This window comes from Pseudorca crassidens, chromosome 4 (assembly GCF_039906515.1).
Source record: "Pseudorca crassidens isolate mPseCra1 chromosome 4, mPseCra1.hap1, whole genome shotgun sequence".
Classification (NCBI taxonomy): domain Eukaryota; kingdom Metazoa; phylum Chordata; class Mammalia; order Artiodactyla; family Delphinidae; genus Pseudorca; species Pseudorca crassidens.
The window spans coordinates 37,884,207-37,898,836 of record NC_090299.1 but is presented as its reverse complement, the minus strand read 5'-3'; the positions used below and the strand labels follow the sequence as shown (position 1 = coordinate 37,898,836).

The following is a 14,630-nucleotide window of genomic DNA, read 5'->3' as shown; positions in this document are numbered from 1 at the left end:
AGTCGTGTTCCGCTGGATGAACATTGCGGTTTGCTTCTCCAGGCACCTGTGGGTGGATGTTTGGGTTGTTTCCACTTGGGGGCTGTCACGAACCTTCAACCACGTGTGTCTTCTTGTGGACATGCGCTTTTCTCTTGGACAAATACCTAGGAGTGCGGTCGCTGTGTTTTTGTATAAGTGAATCTTCATAGATAACACGCTGGACTATTTTCTGGCTGTATCATTTTGCATTCCCACCAGCAATATATAAGCATTCCAGTCTGTACCCCACCCATCCTTGCCAGTGTTGGTGACATCAGTCTTAATTTATTGACTCTAGTGAGTATGTCATGGTTTCTCATTGTAGTTCTGATTTGCATTTCCCAGAAGGCTAACGACATTGAGTGCTTTTTCATGTGCCTGTTTGCCATTAAGAATATCTTTGGATGCCTGATATATTTCTAATTTCATTAAACAAATGTTTATTCTGCAATGGATTAATTTATGAACCACGTACATACTGTATCATATGATGCTGAGTGTTAAGTCCTAGGGGGAAAAGGACTATGTAAACTTTTTTCCCCAAAAAAAACACTTATTGAGCATCTGTTATTTGCCAACTGCTGTGATGGCTAAAGAGATAAATGCACATGAAGCAGGTCAAAGAAAAGTTGGAGGAGAGGGGCAAGAAGGCCAGGGACTGGTATGTCATAACTGCCTTAGGGACGTGTGAACTGCTTTGCAAGCACAGGAGAGAGAAGCACAGGAGGCTTCGCGCAGATTTCCCCTCAGTTAGGCCTGATAAGTGGGTGTTAGCAGTCAGGGAGAGGCGTTGCTGGCGAGGGCACTGCATTTACGGAGACAGGGGGCTTACAGGAAAGGCAGGAGTGTGGTTGCCGGGGCTAGATCTTAGGGGGCGCTTCTCCGGGCTTACTCTGGTGGGATGGGGGGCGGGATCCAGTGGCCGGGAGGCTGAGTAGAGTCCAGGCCTCTGACCTTGCCGAGGGGCATAAGGAGGGGGTGAGGGGGGAGACAACGGGGTGGTCGTAGAGGTGGGGTCAGTTGGGGGTCAGGTTAGGTGTGCCTGCAGCAGCCTCCCTGGGACCCGATGTGTCCACAGCCTGTGGGAAGCTGCCTCTTTTCCACGGGCACTTGGCTCGCGGAAAGCTGTCAATGGGTATCAGGGATTAGATGGCTCGGTCTTTCTTCCCTCCTGGGAGAAGGCTCGGCTGTGGAGACAGGTGGAGAGCATCTCACAGCACATGCTCCAGGTTTGCTGAGAACCGTTGGTTGTGTGTGCAGGGGTGGAGGGAGTGCCGTGATCTACTTAGAGAAAATTCTACGTTGAAACCTTACTGCTGAGTAGCAGAGATGCTCCTGGTCCCAGATGCTGGCCCTGTTCTTGCTGCAGAGTCCAGCCAGCCTTGGATTTGTGCCACAAAAGGCAGTTTCCCAAACAAGGGATTTGGACGAGGAGAGGCTCCTGGCTGCCTGCCCCCCTCTGTTGCCGCATCTCCAGGCCAGAGGCTCTGGTTCGGGTCAGACACTGCCTGGCAGCCTGTGATAGAGTTGGTTCTGAACAGGGGAGACCTGCTTTGGGGGAACTGGACTCAGAGAAGGCAGCAGCAGCCGGCAGCTCCCCAAAGTGGGAGAAAATGAGAGTCATAGGTTTTTTTCTAATTTTTTCTAAGTTTCTAATGAAACTTGTATTTCCTGTATATATTTCACAAGTACATATTTGCTTGTGCTCTGGCAAGGAAGGAAAAGCAGACAAAGGCAAGAAAATCACCTCGAATTTTATAAAAGAGTTAAAAACTACCTAGAATTCTATCACCCAGGCAGGTAAGTATACTTCTGGGATTTTTTTATGGAGGTTTTGACTTCAGTATTTGTGTGTGTGTGTGTGTGTGTGTGTGTGTGTTATTTTCCCGCCCAAATCCATTAATCCAGAGAGCGGAAAGCAGTTTGCCTGCTTCTTGGTTCCCTGTGTTCATTCTGGTCTCCTCCCTGCAGAACCCGGCCATTGCTGACATCTACACGGAGCACGCCCACCAGGTGGTGGTGGCCAAGTACGCGCCCAGCGGATTCTACATCGCCTCTGGAGGTACCTGTCTGTCCTCGCGCATGGCTCCTTGGTCCATGTGGTGTGCCGCCCCCCTCCCCCCAGTCCTGGGGCCAAGCTGGGTGCCTGGCTTGGGAGGGTGGGGGGGTGGAGGAGGCAGGGAGGAAGAGGGAAGACACTCCAGGATGGGGATGGCAGGTGGGGCGAATGTGATGAGTTTCAGTTGGGGCTGACAAGGAAAGGGTAAGCCAGCAAAAAGCCCCTTTCCAGAACTCTAGCTGGCCGTGTTCCAGCTGGTTCCAACTCGGAAGTCAGTGGAGATGCTCACGTGAGGTTGGCTGGAGGCCTCTGCGGGCAGCTGTACCGTGATGTATCGGAGCCCATTTTGTGTGTGTGTGTGTGTGTGTGTGTGTGTGTGTTTCTGACTTGTAGCTTTGTCTCATGTCACCTTTTGCTGTTCCGTTCCCTGTACCGAGCACACCGCCAGCCTCAGGCAAGCACTTGTTCCATTGGTGGTCAGGGCCTTGGCTCCATCCAGCCGGGCTGGGCAAGAGGAGGGACATGAGCTCATCACATTGTAGGATGCTCTATTCACCCGATTCCTCGAGGCTGGTCTTTTACTATTTACAGATGAGAAAGGGAGGCACACAAGTTAGCGTGGCTTACCACGAGTCTCCCATTCGTTCATTCGTTCATTCATACACTCAGCAGATGTTGGCTGTCTTGCCTGTGTCCAGCCTGGTCTCAGGCCCCATGAAGAGCCAGGTGGATGAGCTGATGTGGGCCTCATCAGCCTCCCTGGAGAGTGACAGAAATGAGCAAATTGCTGAAAGAACTAACGGCCGGTGGGGGAGGGCCGGGATCATACACCCCGCTGGCCTGTTGTCTACAGTGCCCTCACTCCCTGCATGGCAGGCAATGCAGACCTGTCCCGGAAGGGGCCGCCCCTTCCTAGCTGTGCAGCCTTCCTTAAATAACTTACCTTCGTGGGCCTTAATTTTCTCTTCTGTAAACTGGGACTGTTAGTTCCTACCAGATCGGTTTGGGGAGGACCCGGTACAGCAATGCATGTACAATGCCTGGGGCAGACCTGGCACTGGTGGGCACCACAGGGGACCGTGGTGTCTGTCACTGAATGCCCGGACGCACCAGGGTGACAGGCGTGCTGGCTGACGGCTAATGCTGGCCGCCCGGGGTTGTGTGTGAAGGGTTCGGCCAGGAGCTGGCACAAAGTGGTCACTTAATGATTTTTATGTTTAGACCTACTCTGACTCCATCTGTAAAACTTGCTCTAATTTATATCCTACGATTTACTCTAGCCCTGTGATTTCCCCGCCCCCCACCCCTGCCTGCGAGCAGAACTCCCCTTCGTTTAAAGCGCCGTGATTTGGGCCTCGTGCCTTCTAAAACCGTGTCTTCTCAGGAGAGAAGTGTGCTTGGCACAGCTTCCCTGGCTGCTCTCTGAGCTGTGGCCCGGCTGCTGAGTCACTCACGAGCCCAGGCCTGCCCTCCGGTTCCCAGGCAGGTAGTTTAATCAGACAGGAATCACGCTCTTCAAATGCTGGTGCACAGACCATTGCAAAGGACAGTCCACAGAAGTAAAGGCTCCATCTGACGTTTTCCTCTCCTACAAGCGCCCTGACTTGGTGGGGGAAGTGAGGGAGGTTGGGCTGCAGGCAGGCGTGGGCGGTGTATTTTATGTTTCTAGCGAGCTGGCCCTTTGAATGGAACAAAGACTACAAAACATTTACTGCAGAGATTAGGGCTCTGGGCTAAACATAAAAATAGTGTGGTGTGTAGGGTTTGGAGATGAGGTGCTGTGCCCTCTGGCTAAGTGGGTTGCCCGGCACCCGGTGTGCCTGGGGTGGGGCTGGGGTCCCTGAGGGCAGGGGTCCCCATACCTCGGGAACCCTGCAGTCACTCCCAGACCTGTTTCCAACCTCAGATCTGCGAGTCTTTAGATCCCTGTAAGTCTGGCTGGTCCACGTTCTGCAAAATGATCGAACCTTCTGGAAGGCCCGTGGGAGGAGCCCATGCCAGGGGCTGGACCCCCAGCTCTGAATGAGACGGCAGTCTGTGCCCTGGGGAACCCTGGGTCCTGTGTGATGTTCTCAGGGCGGAGCCATTCCGGGGCCCGATTTCCCTTTCTAGGGGATCTTCCCAGGCTGCGGGGTAGAGGCTCTCGTGGATAGGGTTCTCCGTGCCCTGAGAAGGATGTGAGGGTTGCTCAGGTGAGGCACGTGGGAGTAGAGACCAGGCTGCAGAGCCAGAGCAGGTGTGAGCAGAGTACGCCCCCGCCGCTGCTGCCCCAGCAATGCTGGTGTGTGTTCCACACCAAGGCGGGGTGGGGGGCAGACTCACCACGAACGGCCATTACCGGATGCAGCTTATTGTCCGGGAGGAGACCTGTTCCCAGTGGTGCAAGGAGGCCTTGCTGGAGGGAAGGAGCCCCTTCCCCGCTGTCACCTTGCACTGCGGTGCTTTTCTCCGTAGTCCTGTAAGTGCGTGGACGTGTGTGTGTGTGTGTGTGTGTGTGTGTGTGTGTGTGTGTGTGTGTGTGTGTGTGTGTGTGTGTGTGTGTGTGTGCGCGCGCGCGCGCGCGCCAGCAGATGCCTGGTCTGTGCTGCGCCCCCAGCACCTGGCACAGGGCCTGGTACCCAGGTGCACCTTGTCAGGGCCGCCCTCATCGGATGGGGCCTGAGTGCCTGGTCTCCAAGCCCCACTGTCTGTTTCCAGCCCCAGCTGCTTCTGAAAAGAATCAAATGCATGAGTTGGGCCCATCAGAAGAGGCTGATGGTCCGGGCAGGGAGACAGTGGGAGAATGACTAGGATGCCTGGCCTGGAGGCGGGCTGAGCTGAGGGAGGTACAAGCGGGTTGCCCGTTGAGTTCAAGGGGTGGAGAGCGGCTTCCTGCTGTCTAGGGGTGGGGAGGGGAACGGGCTCGGCCTTGTGCCTGCAGACACTGTGTTCTCCATGACTCCATGTAGCACCCTGGGCTGACCTGAGCACGGGGACCACACAGCCCGGCGTGTGCATGAATGTGAGCACACGCGTGAGTGTGTGTTTCCTTCCTGCACGCACAGTGCTCCTTTTCTGGCTCCGGCCTCTGCCCCTTCCTTTTCTTTCCCCGTTGGCCCATTTGTTTAGCCAAGGGACTTAACTGGCTCGGGTCAGCCTTGGAGCTCGCCTCGGGCCGCGTGCCAGGCAGTCTGGCTGGACCTCATCCAGAGGCCAGGGCCCCCGGGACCCCCTCATGAGTGCTGTTCACAGGGAGGCTAGCGTCTCATCTGTGCCACGGCGGACGTGAGCCCCGCGTGTTTGCCCACGGGGAGGGGTCTCCAGTGGCTTCTGCAGAGCCTTAGTTAATTCACTGACAGTTAGAACTAACTGTAACTCGTTACAAGTGTCTGCGGTGTCCTGGGGGCTAGTCTAAGGCTTTATACGTGTTGACTCATTTTATCGTCACAGCAGCCCTCTGGTGGCATGTTATCCCCCCTCTTGTGGATGCAGTTGTAGGTGGTGTTTTAGGCCTACAGAGCCGTGTGGGGCAAGGGCCATGTCTGCAGCCGACGCCCACCCTCGACTGGACCCGAACAGAAGTTGAAAGCTGTTCCCACTGGAACAGTCTGTAGACCTTGCGTTCAGTGCTAAAGTGGCCAGGGGTCCTGGATACAACTCGAGCTTACATGCTGGGGGGAATTGGCCCAGACCTACGCGGGGCTGAGATCTTAGCCTTGAGTTAATTTAAAATGCTCCAGTTTTCCTCCTTATTTGGGAAGTCAGTGCTCAGTTGGGAAGGGGATGTGTCGGGGTTGGTGCTGGGAACTTGGTGATGGGATGGTGATGGGGAGAGAAGGGGGTGTTACTTTATCACCGATCTGCTGCAAATGCTGCAGTGAGAACAGGCCTGGCGTCAAGTTCTGCCTGTAGCGAGACTCCTTCCAGCAGCCACCTGCGTGTCTCACAAGAGGGTCTCACTATGGCTCAGCCATGAGTGTTGGGATGGTGCCTTGCTCTACCGAGTAGGGGCTGCCGATTGCCCAAGTCGGGGAAGGAGCTGGGAGGGGAATGGGGCCTGCAGACCCAGGTGGGGCCCCCGAGCGGGACCCAGCATGCCCCAGCTGCCCAGCTGTACACACAGCAATGCCCTCGTTTGTACTGGTGACTGCAGCCCCTGCACGGGAGATGCAGTGTCACTAGTACTGTCATGTTTTACAAATGAAGATCTTTAGTTCCTGAGTGTCCCGGGACCCGTATGCCAGTTAGGGAACCCTCCAAGGAAAGGAATACAGTCATATCCCAAGCTGCTTCCTGGGCGGTGGGGAGGAGTGGGGGGTTGCCACCGTGCGTCCCTGGGCTTCCTGACACCCATGCAAGGCTTGAGATCCCTGTGATGCCTGGAGAAATGCAGAGACCCCCTGTTGGTCCTCATGGAGGCAGCAGGCTCTGATTGACGGTGGCTGGGTGTTGTTTATCTGATGAACACACACGCCTTCTCCCAGCTACGCCCGGCCAGCTCCAAAACCCTGGGTGGTGCTGGGTGGCCATGCCTTGTGCCCACGTGGCCCCGGCACAGTGGTGAACGTGGCTCTCGCCGCCCTGTTGTGTCCGCAGATGTATCTGGGAAGCTGAGGGTCTGGGATACCACGCAGAAGGAGCACCTCTTGAAGTATGAGTATCAGCCTTTCGCTGGGAAGATCAAGGACATTGCTTGGACGGAAGACAGTAAGAGGATCGCAGTGGTCGGGGAAGGAAGGGAGAAGTGAGTCTGGCCTCGACCCCTCCTGCCTGTGTCCCTTGCTTTGCTTTCTTTCCCGCACGCCCCCGGTGGGAGGGGTGCGTTGACGTCGGTGCAGCTTGGACTGGTGTGTGCTGAGTCCTGTGGGTGCTGGGCTTCCTTCAGGGTGGACTTCGGCAACACACAAGGGAAAACCACACGTAACCACGGGAACCCCCAGGGTTTGTCTCCGGGCCCAGGCACCTTCTCTGATCTGATGTCCTTGGCCCTTCACCTCCCAGAACCCCAGCTGTCCTGCCCACGATCCAGGCAGCAGGAAGCAGGAAAGGGAGCAGGTGAAAGCAATGCAGCTCCTAAGAGTGTTATCGGGTCCCTCCCAGCAGCAACGCCACGACCACACCTGCCGAGAGTGAGGCCGGATGTGTTCCCTAGTTGGGCACAGCCCATGGCCACCTTACTGAGGAGGGAGAAGGGGCGACAGGACGCTGGGTGGGCGGCCCCGGGGGGCTGCTGCACTCACGGAGCCAGTGACCAGCAGGGTCAGTACCACAACCCAGGTGTCTTATTCCGAGTGCAGTCAGGGTTCCCTCCCCGGCACCTCTGCCGCCCTCAATCACTTGTACTTGTCAGACACATATCTTTGTTTCCCTTTCCTAGAGGCTCCTCGTAATGTGTGTTCTGATAGGTGTTCATTCTTCCATAGCTTTTCTTCAGGTCATTCCTGTTGGTCACAAATGGTAACCCAAACAATACATTTTCGTTGACTGTAGACTGCTGGCTGACAGCAAGGCAGCATCTCCGTTCTAGCAGGGGATGGTAACCAATGTGTTTCCTGGTCCCCAGCCCAACCCCAACCCGCCCCATCCACTCCCCTGCCCCCCACCCCTTATTAAAACTGCTGTGAAACTGATGAAGCCTCGAGCTGTTCCCTGGCAGGTGCTTTTAAGGCACCTTCATGTGGGAGGCTCCTTGGGTCTGGGCCATAAGACACAGACGTGCAGTCCCTTCCCAGAGGCACTTGGGACTGCTTCTGCTTGTTCTCCTATCCTTCAGACAAATCCTGGGTGCCGTCAGTGTTGGCTCTTTTGGGGAGCGTGTATGAAGCACAGTCGTGAGCAGGGCTGCCCTGCCAGCACCACTGCCCTCTGACTGCTGGGGACACAACTGCCCGTGGTGACCTTCCCAGGACTGACTGTTCTCTCCTGTGACTCCCCTCCTGGGTAAAGGTTCGGAGCCGTCTTCCTGTGGGACAGCGGCTCTTCTGTGGGCGAGATCACGGGACACAACAAAGTCATCAACAGCGTGGACATCAAGCAGAGCCGGCCATACCGCCTGGTGACCGGCAGCGACGACAACTGCGCTGCATTCTTTGAGGGGCCACCATTCAAGTTCAAGTTCACAATTGGCGTGAGTGGGCTTCTCCGGAGGGTGGTTTTCCGGTGAACTTTATGGTTTGTATGTGAAGCCAGTGGAGTCTAGACCTGTTAGAAGCTGATGGCAGAAGGTCACGGGCGCCCAGCATTAATGCCAGGATGGGGCGGGGGTCGCCCTGGGATGATGGGTGTATTTCTGGGTGGGGGTAAGCACAACTCTGATGCTGTGAGACCAGGCGAGCATCCTGGCCTGGAGGTGCCTTGTTAGAAAGGGGAGCCCAGGCCCAGCGGCAGCCTGCCCTCTAGTTGCACCAGCTTGAGATCCACTGAGCCACCAGAGTGGCAGAGGAGGTGGGCTTCCAGGGATGTCTGGTTTTGTTCCCTCCTGCACCTCCCCGGGAGAGATGATATGGGCAGGGTCACACCTGTAAAGTGACACAGGGTGAGCAGAGTTAGGTGCTTTGCCTGTGGGTATGTGCTCTAAACGCCCCAGTGGAGTGACACAGGTTTTGGGTATAAATGGCTCGGGGCCTCAGTCCCAGCTCTGTACGTGCTCCCTGACTGAGGCAAGTGCCTGAACCCTCGAAGCCTCACCGTTCCCATCTGCAAGATGGGTGTGGAGACATGGACATGAGAGCATCTTAAGCATGGATTTGATCTGTGCATAGGGCCCGCAGGCCCAGAGCGGCCCACGATGCTTGTTTCCTGACCTGGGGTCTGAGGCTGGAGCACAGAGGAAGGGCGCCTGGCAGGGGATGGCCCTCAGGTCAGTGTCATGGCAGCCATGGTTCTGAACCTGCCCTCCTAGTTTGTCTTGTGAAAACACTTGAAAGGCAGCCAGCACCAGGGGTGGAGGTGGAAGTGACCGTGCTGAGCCGCAGCGCGGAGGATGCGCGGTGCTTTACGGCCAGCTCTTTCCTCTGGAGGCGGCTGGGCTGGGGTTGGCTGAGGTCTGGGGGCGTGTCTCGAATGTTACTGGCTGGCTGAGGAGTCTTGTTAACTTTGATGACAATGCAGTGAAGCCCAAAGAGCAGGCAAGGCGTGGCCGGGAAGGCGGTGATGGTCCTCGGTGGGTCCCCAGGGGTGGGCCGTGGGCAGCATGTCCAGACACAGGTAGGTCTCGGCTCAGTTGCAGAGGGGCTCTCCAGGTTACCTGTTTGTAGTAAAATGGGGTTGGATTCATCCCGGGGCCACCGAGTGGGGCCTGGCTGGCTTCTGCGCCCTGCAGGGCGGGCAGCCTGGAGTCCCTCCCGACACCCCGCATCTCCCAGAGGCTGACTCCGGGGCTGCTGCTCATGGGGAGGTGGTGGCACTATGTTGGAGGCCATGGTTCAAGGTCGATGTGTTTTTAGTGGGATAAAGTACCCTGGGACACCGGTGAGTCAGGCTGAGTCAAGTACTTGGGCTTCCTGCTCGGCGCCCAGGGGAGGAGGGAGGGGAGGTTTCCTTGGCAGCGAGAGGCCATCCCAGCTCGTACCCGTGAAGTAGCCCTGCTCCCCACGCCCGCCACACGTGTTCTGTTTGGCTTCACATGGCCATAATCTGGGCTGTGGTTGGGCAGGGCTCCTTTCCCTGTCCCCACCACCCCCCAGAAGGATTCATTTCTTCCTTGCAGATGTGGGTTAAACCCTGCATGGAGCGGTTCGGTGGCGGGTGACTGGAGCCAGGATTCGAGTCCAGAGTTGTCCCGAATCTGTGCCCCTCACCACCCTGCCAGGCTTTCCCGTGTGCTCACTTGGGGACTTGTCCAAAGGTTCTTCCTCTTTCCGTTTTCCTTTCTTTCATATATATTTTTTTTTTTTTTTTTTTTGCGGTACGCGGACCTCTCACTGTTGTGGCCTCTCCCGTTGCGGAGCACAGGCTCCGGACGCGCAGGCTTAGCGGCCATGGCTCACGGGCCCAGCCGCTCTGAGGCATGTGGGATCTTCCCGGACCGGGGCACGAACCCACGTCCCCTGCATCGGCAGGCGGACTCTCAACCACTGTGCCACTGGGGAAGCCCTTCCTTTCTAACTTGAGAGCGCTGCCCTCACCCTGTGGCCCTGGCAGGCACCTGTCTCCAGGGTGGGCACACAGCTTGTCCCCAGGTCTTCCTGCGTAAGGACCTAGTGAGAGATCAGAAGGGGCTGTGGACCAAGAATGGGGGACATGGGGTGGCAGCCCAGTGCTGCAGGTGGTGGCTCTGCGGCCCTCCAGCTGGCCGTGCCTCTGGGCCCCCGGGAAACGGGGTGAAGATGACCCTCCTCCAGTGGCCCCGCAGAGCTGTGGGGACGACAGGAGAGATGCTGGTGGACGTCTCAGTGTCCGTCAGGAATTGTTGGGTTTCTTTCTGCTGGAAAGGACTAACAGGCTCATTTGGCCTCAAGCAGGAAGGACAGGAGGACACTCGGGTCCCCACACCCACCTGAAAAGCCTTGTAAGACGCTGACAACTTGAGATCAGCCTGTGACTTTTCCGTGTAACCGCCCTGGGCCCTCGCGGCCGCAGAGTAAAGCTGTAGCATGCAGGGCTGCCCTTCGTCCCGTTCCAGCTCCTGCCACCTTCCTCTTGACCTTGTTCAGGACCGTGGGGTAAGGCGTGATTATGTTAGGAGCACAGAGGGGTCGAGTTCAAATTGCTGCCTCAAAAAGGAATAAGGGGTGTTCCGAATTTCAGTACAGGCCAGAACAACTCCAAGGAGGCTCAGCCCCGCGTGGAAGGAAAGCAGTGGGGCGGCCGTGTGGAGCAAGTCAGGCCACCCGTCCTCCCTGCTGGCCTGAGTGCGGGGGTCCAGTTGCTTTTCCTTCTTGTTCATGAGTTCGTTAGCTTAAACCAGCTTCTCATGGCGGCAGAGTGAGAGTGAAGACGAGGCTGATTCATGGCCCAACTTTAGCCGGACTGCCCTGGTTCCCGCCTGGTCCTCTGTCCTTGTTTACCTGAACCTGAAACGGGCTGAGAGGCTGTAGGAACACCAGGTGGAAGACGCTTTCCCCTGGAATTAGCCCCAGTCCACCTGGGGCAGTGACTCCAGGGTCACAGGGGACCGGCTGTGGGACAGAGGCCATGGACAGCACGGTGTCCACCTCTGGTGTCCTGTGCGCAGGGGTTGAGGTTCCCCTTTGAGGCCCTAAGGGTGGCCTGAAAAGAAGTGGGCAGGTGGACCTTGCCTCTCCCGTGGAGCCTTCTTCCTGCTGAGTGCATTCCTGTGATAGACACGTCTGGATGTGTAGTAACAGGCCCCACTAAGCGTCTCTAGCTCACCCGTGTGTCTGTGCACCTGGCCCGCTGTGGCCTTGGGTGAGTTTCTATGCCTCTCCAGCGTCTGCGTCTTCCTCTGTCAGGTGAGCAGGTTGGCTGCCCAGGTGACCGCAGACACTCCTAGAGGGGGCGCCTCTGAGGGCTGTGTCCACAGTATGTGGGATAGCGTGTGTCTGATGAAATGATTGCTCAGAGCAACAAGTGTCAGGACTCTTATTTGCCCTGGGCCTGCTTGTCAGTCTGTGACCGTGTGATCTGGACTGGAAACTACCTGCCGCATCTGCCCAAGCCTCTGAGAACAGGTCACCCAACCGCACCTGGCGGCGAAGGGGACGCCTGGCCTTCCCTCCTCCGCGCGGGTGGGCTGCACAACCTGTCACCTGTGTGTCTCACACGTTACCTGACGGGGAGTTACACTTCCTTCTAGGAATCTCTGTCTCTGCTGTTATTACAAGTATCACCTTCCTAGACAAGTAAAATTTGAGCTCTAAAATGCAAGGTTTTCTGGTTGTTTTTTTCCTGTTCCCTGTGTCCTTACAACAGGGCAGAAAATGGAAGTTTGAGTTGAAGTGTGTATCAGGTGCCCGCCTTGCACTGGCCCCAACGCGCGCGCGCACGCACGCACACACACACACACACACACACGACCCCTGCGCCGGCTTTTCAAAAAGCTGTGTGTGCGTCTGTGGTTGTTGTGCCGGGAGGTCAGCAGGGTCAGTCTCCTTCCCGGTGAACTCCTGAGCCAATGGCAGGGAGTGACCCGGCAAAGCTCCGTGGGTGGTCAGTGGCCCAAAGAGGATTAGAAGGAGCCTTTCATCCCTTCATCAGGTCCTCTTTCTCCAGGGGAAAGTGGTAACTGGGCAGGCAGATCTGTGCTGGGTGACGGGAAAGGCAGGGCGAGGGATGCGGTGCTGCCCTTCTAGGCACTTTAAGGGAGGACCTCGCAGAGAGAACAGGGAGCCCGGTTTAGGAGGGTGCGGTGGCCTGAAGGAGGGCGAGGCAGCGTTCCAGGTCGGGGTGGACGCCCACTTTTGGAGTGCGGACCGTGGAGGCACATGATGCTCTCGGTAAGGCAGCGGGGTGCTGGGCACGGGCGTCTGAACTGCTTGTCCCTCCACAAGCCTGTGACGAGGGAGCGCGGCAGGTGGGCACAGGGCATTTCAGCGTGAGGGTAGGAGTCCTGCTGCAGGGCACAGCTGAGGCTGGTGGAGCCGGGAGGGCTCCCAGGGACACCTGAGCTGACGGGCTGGTCACGCCGTGGCGCCCGGTGGTGCTGCGTCCCTGTCAGTGACGTGGACTTGGGTGCATTACCTAATGATTGCTAATTGCTCCCATCTCGGGTTTCTCAGTGCTGAGGGGGAGGGGTAATGACAGGGTGAGGGAGGTAATGATGGGGGAACAGGTGATAACAGGGTTGGGGGGTGATTACGGTGGGGAGGTTCCAGCCAGAGCTCCGCTTGGTTGTGACTGAGGCCGGGCGGGACAGCCCCAACCCCGGAGGTGGCCGCCTGGAGTGGTGCTGCCCCTCCAGGACAGTTAGCAGGGACGGGGGGCCAGGAGCCCAGCCCACTCGTCTGAACCGCCCCCCCCATGATATTTCCCCAAGCCCGTTCCTTCCTGGTCCTCCGGCCTCCCCTCCCTGTGGACCGGGCTATTTTTAGCCCTCATTTTTTTGGTTAATGGGCTGTTCACTGTTCCTCCCTTTAAATGGGCTATTTCAGGAGCAGACATCAGTCTCCTGCTCATTTGGCCTCTTGGCTCAAGTTGCAAGAAAACCTGACAGAACTTTCTAAAGCCACAGCGCCTGGTCCCTAGGGTGGGCGTCTTCCCTGTCCAGTCTGAACCCCGGGAGCCCATGTTGTTCTGGGCCTGGGGAAGGGCACCCTGCCCCTGGCGGGGAGACAGACGACAGACACGTCCACATGCGTGACGTCCCCTGTAGCACCAGGGGCGCAGAGGGGGGCAGGTGGTCAGGGGAGCGGGGGCAGTGGCGTAAGCAGGGTGGCTCTGGCCTGGTGTCTATGCTGGCCCCGCTGTGGCACCCTGACCCCTGAGCTGGGTGGGTGGGGGGGCCGGTCCTGTTCTCTCAGGGAACCACTGTGTCTGGAGTTTGACGAGTTGGAACTGCAGTGTAGCCGAGGGTCCCTCTGGTTCACGGCGTGTTCCTCACGCCGCCCACCGCAGCCCCCCTTCAGCCCCGTGGTCTGCTCCACCCAGGGGAGCTCTCGGCACCCCGGTCCTCGGGGGGTCTGGCCGGGGCTCCGTCCGTCCCAGGGAGCCGGCCCCAGCCTCCTCCCCCAGAGCAGCAGGGCCAGGTCAGCCAGTAGAGGTCAGGACAAGAGGACCAGACGTTTGGGCAGTTGTGTGGGAGGTTTTGTCACTTAAGAGCTTTGCCTTTGACCTACTCCAGGAGGAGCTGTGTCTGCCTGTCCATCCTCCCCTTCCCACAGAGTGTTCCTGGGGGGATTGGGAGAGGCCTGGGGGCTTTGTCTCAGCAGCCCTCCCACCACGGGCTCTGAACCACCCGAGGGACAGAGGGCCCCGGGCCCTGGCTGTGCAGCTGGCTCCCCGCCCGGCTTGCCTGCCTCCTGGCCAGGGCCCGGGGCCAGCTTGCTCGCGTAGAGAGCTCTGGACGAGAAACCGTAGACTGGGCTCTCAGAACCCAGCCTCTCCAGGCTCCTGTCTCCTGTAGAAGGAAGAGTGCCCGAGGCTCCCCAGGGCCCCCCGAGGCTCCCCGGGGCTCCTCGAGGTGGTAGGATGATGGGTGAGTGACAGTCATGGGGGAAGAACAGTCAGAGGGCCTGAGAGATCCCAGTTTGGAAAGATCATTGCTTTTGTTGCGTTGTGCGCCTCCTGGGAAATGGCCGTCCTCCAGCTCAGAACACAAACCCTAGAGCAGGAAAGCTCGGCCGTGGAAGCAGGATAGATGTACCCGAGAGACCAAGAAGGCGAAACAGGCCAGGCTCTGCCTCCATCTTCACGTGGTCTCCCTGTGCCTGCACCGAGTCCGAATCTCCCTCTTCCCATAGGGACACCAGTGGTGTTGGATCAGGGCTCACGCTAAGGCCCTCATCTCACCTTGAGTACACCTATAAAGACCCTGTTTCCAATAAGGTCACATTGACGGGTACTGGGATGTCAACCTACCTTTTCAGGACACAAGTCAACCCATAACGTTACACAGTCAAACACGTGCAGTTCCTACCACCCCGGCAGCTCCTGTTTTAAAATTGCTGGTGGT

At 57.7% G+C, this 14,630-nt stretch overlaps 1 protein-coding gene across 2 annotated transcripts in view; it reads left to right on the top strand.

Annotated features, from left to right (window-relative positions):
* The window catches only part of WDR1 (WD repeat domain 1), a 40,042-nt gene that overhangs the window by 8,800 nt on the left and 16,612 nt on the right, over nt 1–14,630 (top strand). For both annotated transcript variants that reach the window (XM_067735516.1, XM_067735515.1), the window contains exons 3-5: nt 1,993–2,083; nt 6,656–6,803; nt 8,006–8,186. In XM_067735516.1, the coding sequence (XP_067591617.1) occupies nt 1,993–2,083; nt 6,656–6,803; nt 8,006–8,186 (420 nt within the window). The remainder of the gene's footprint in view (nt 1–1,992; nt 2,084–6,655; nt 6,804–8,005; nt 8,187–14,630) is intronic.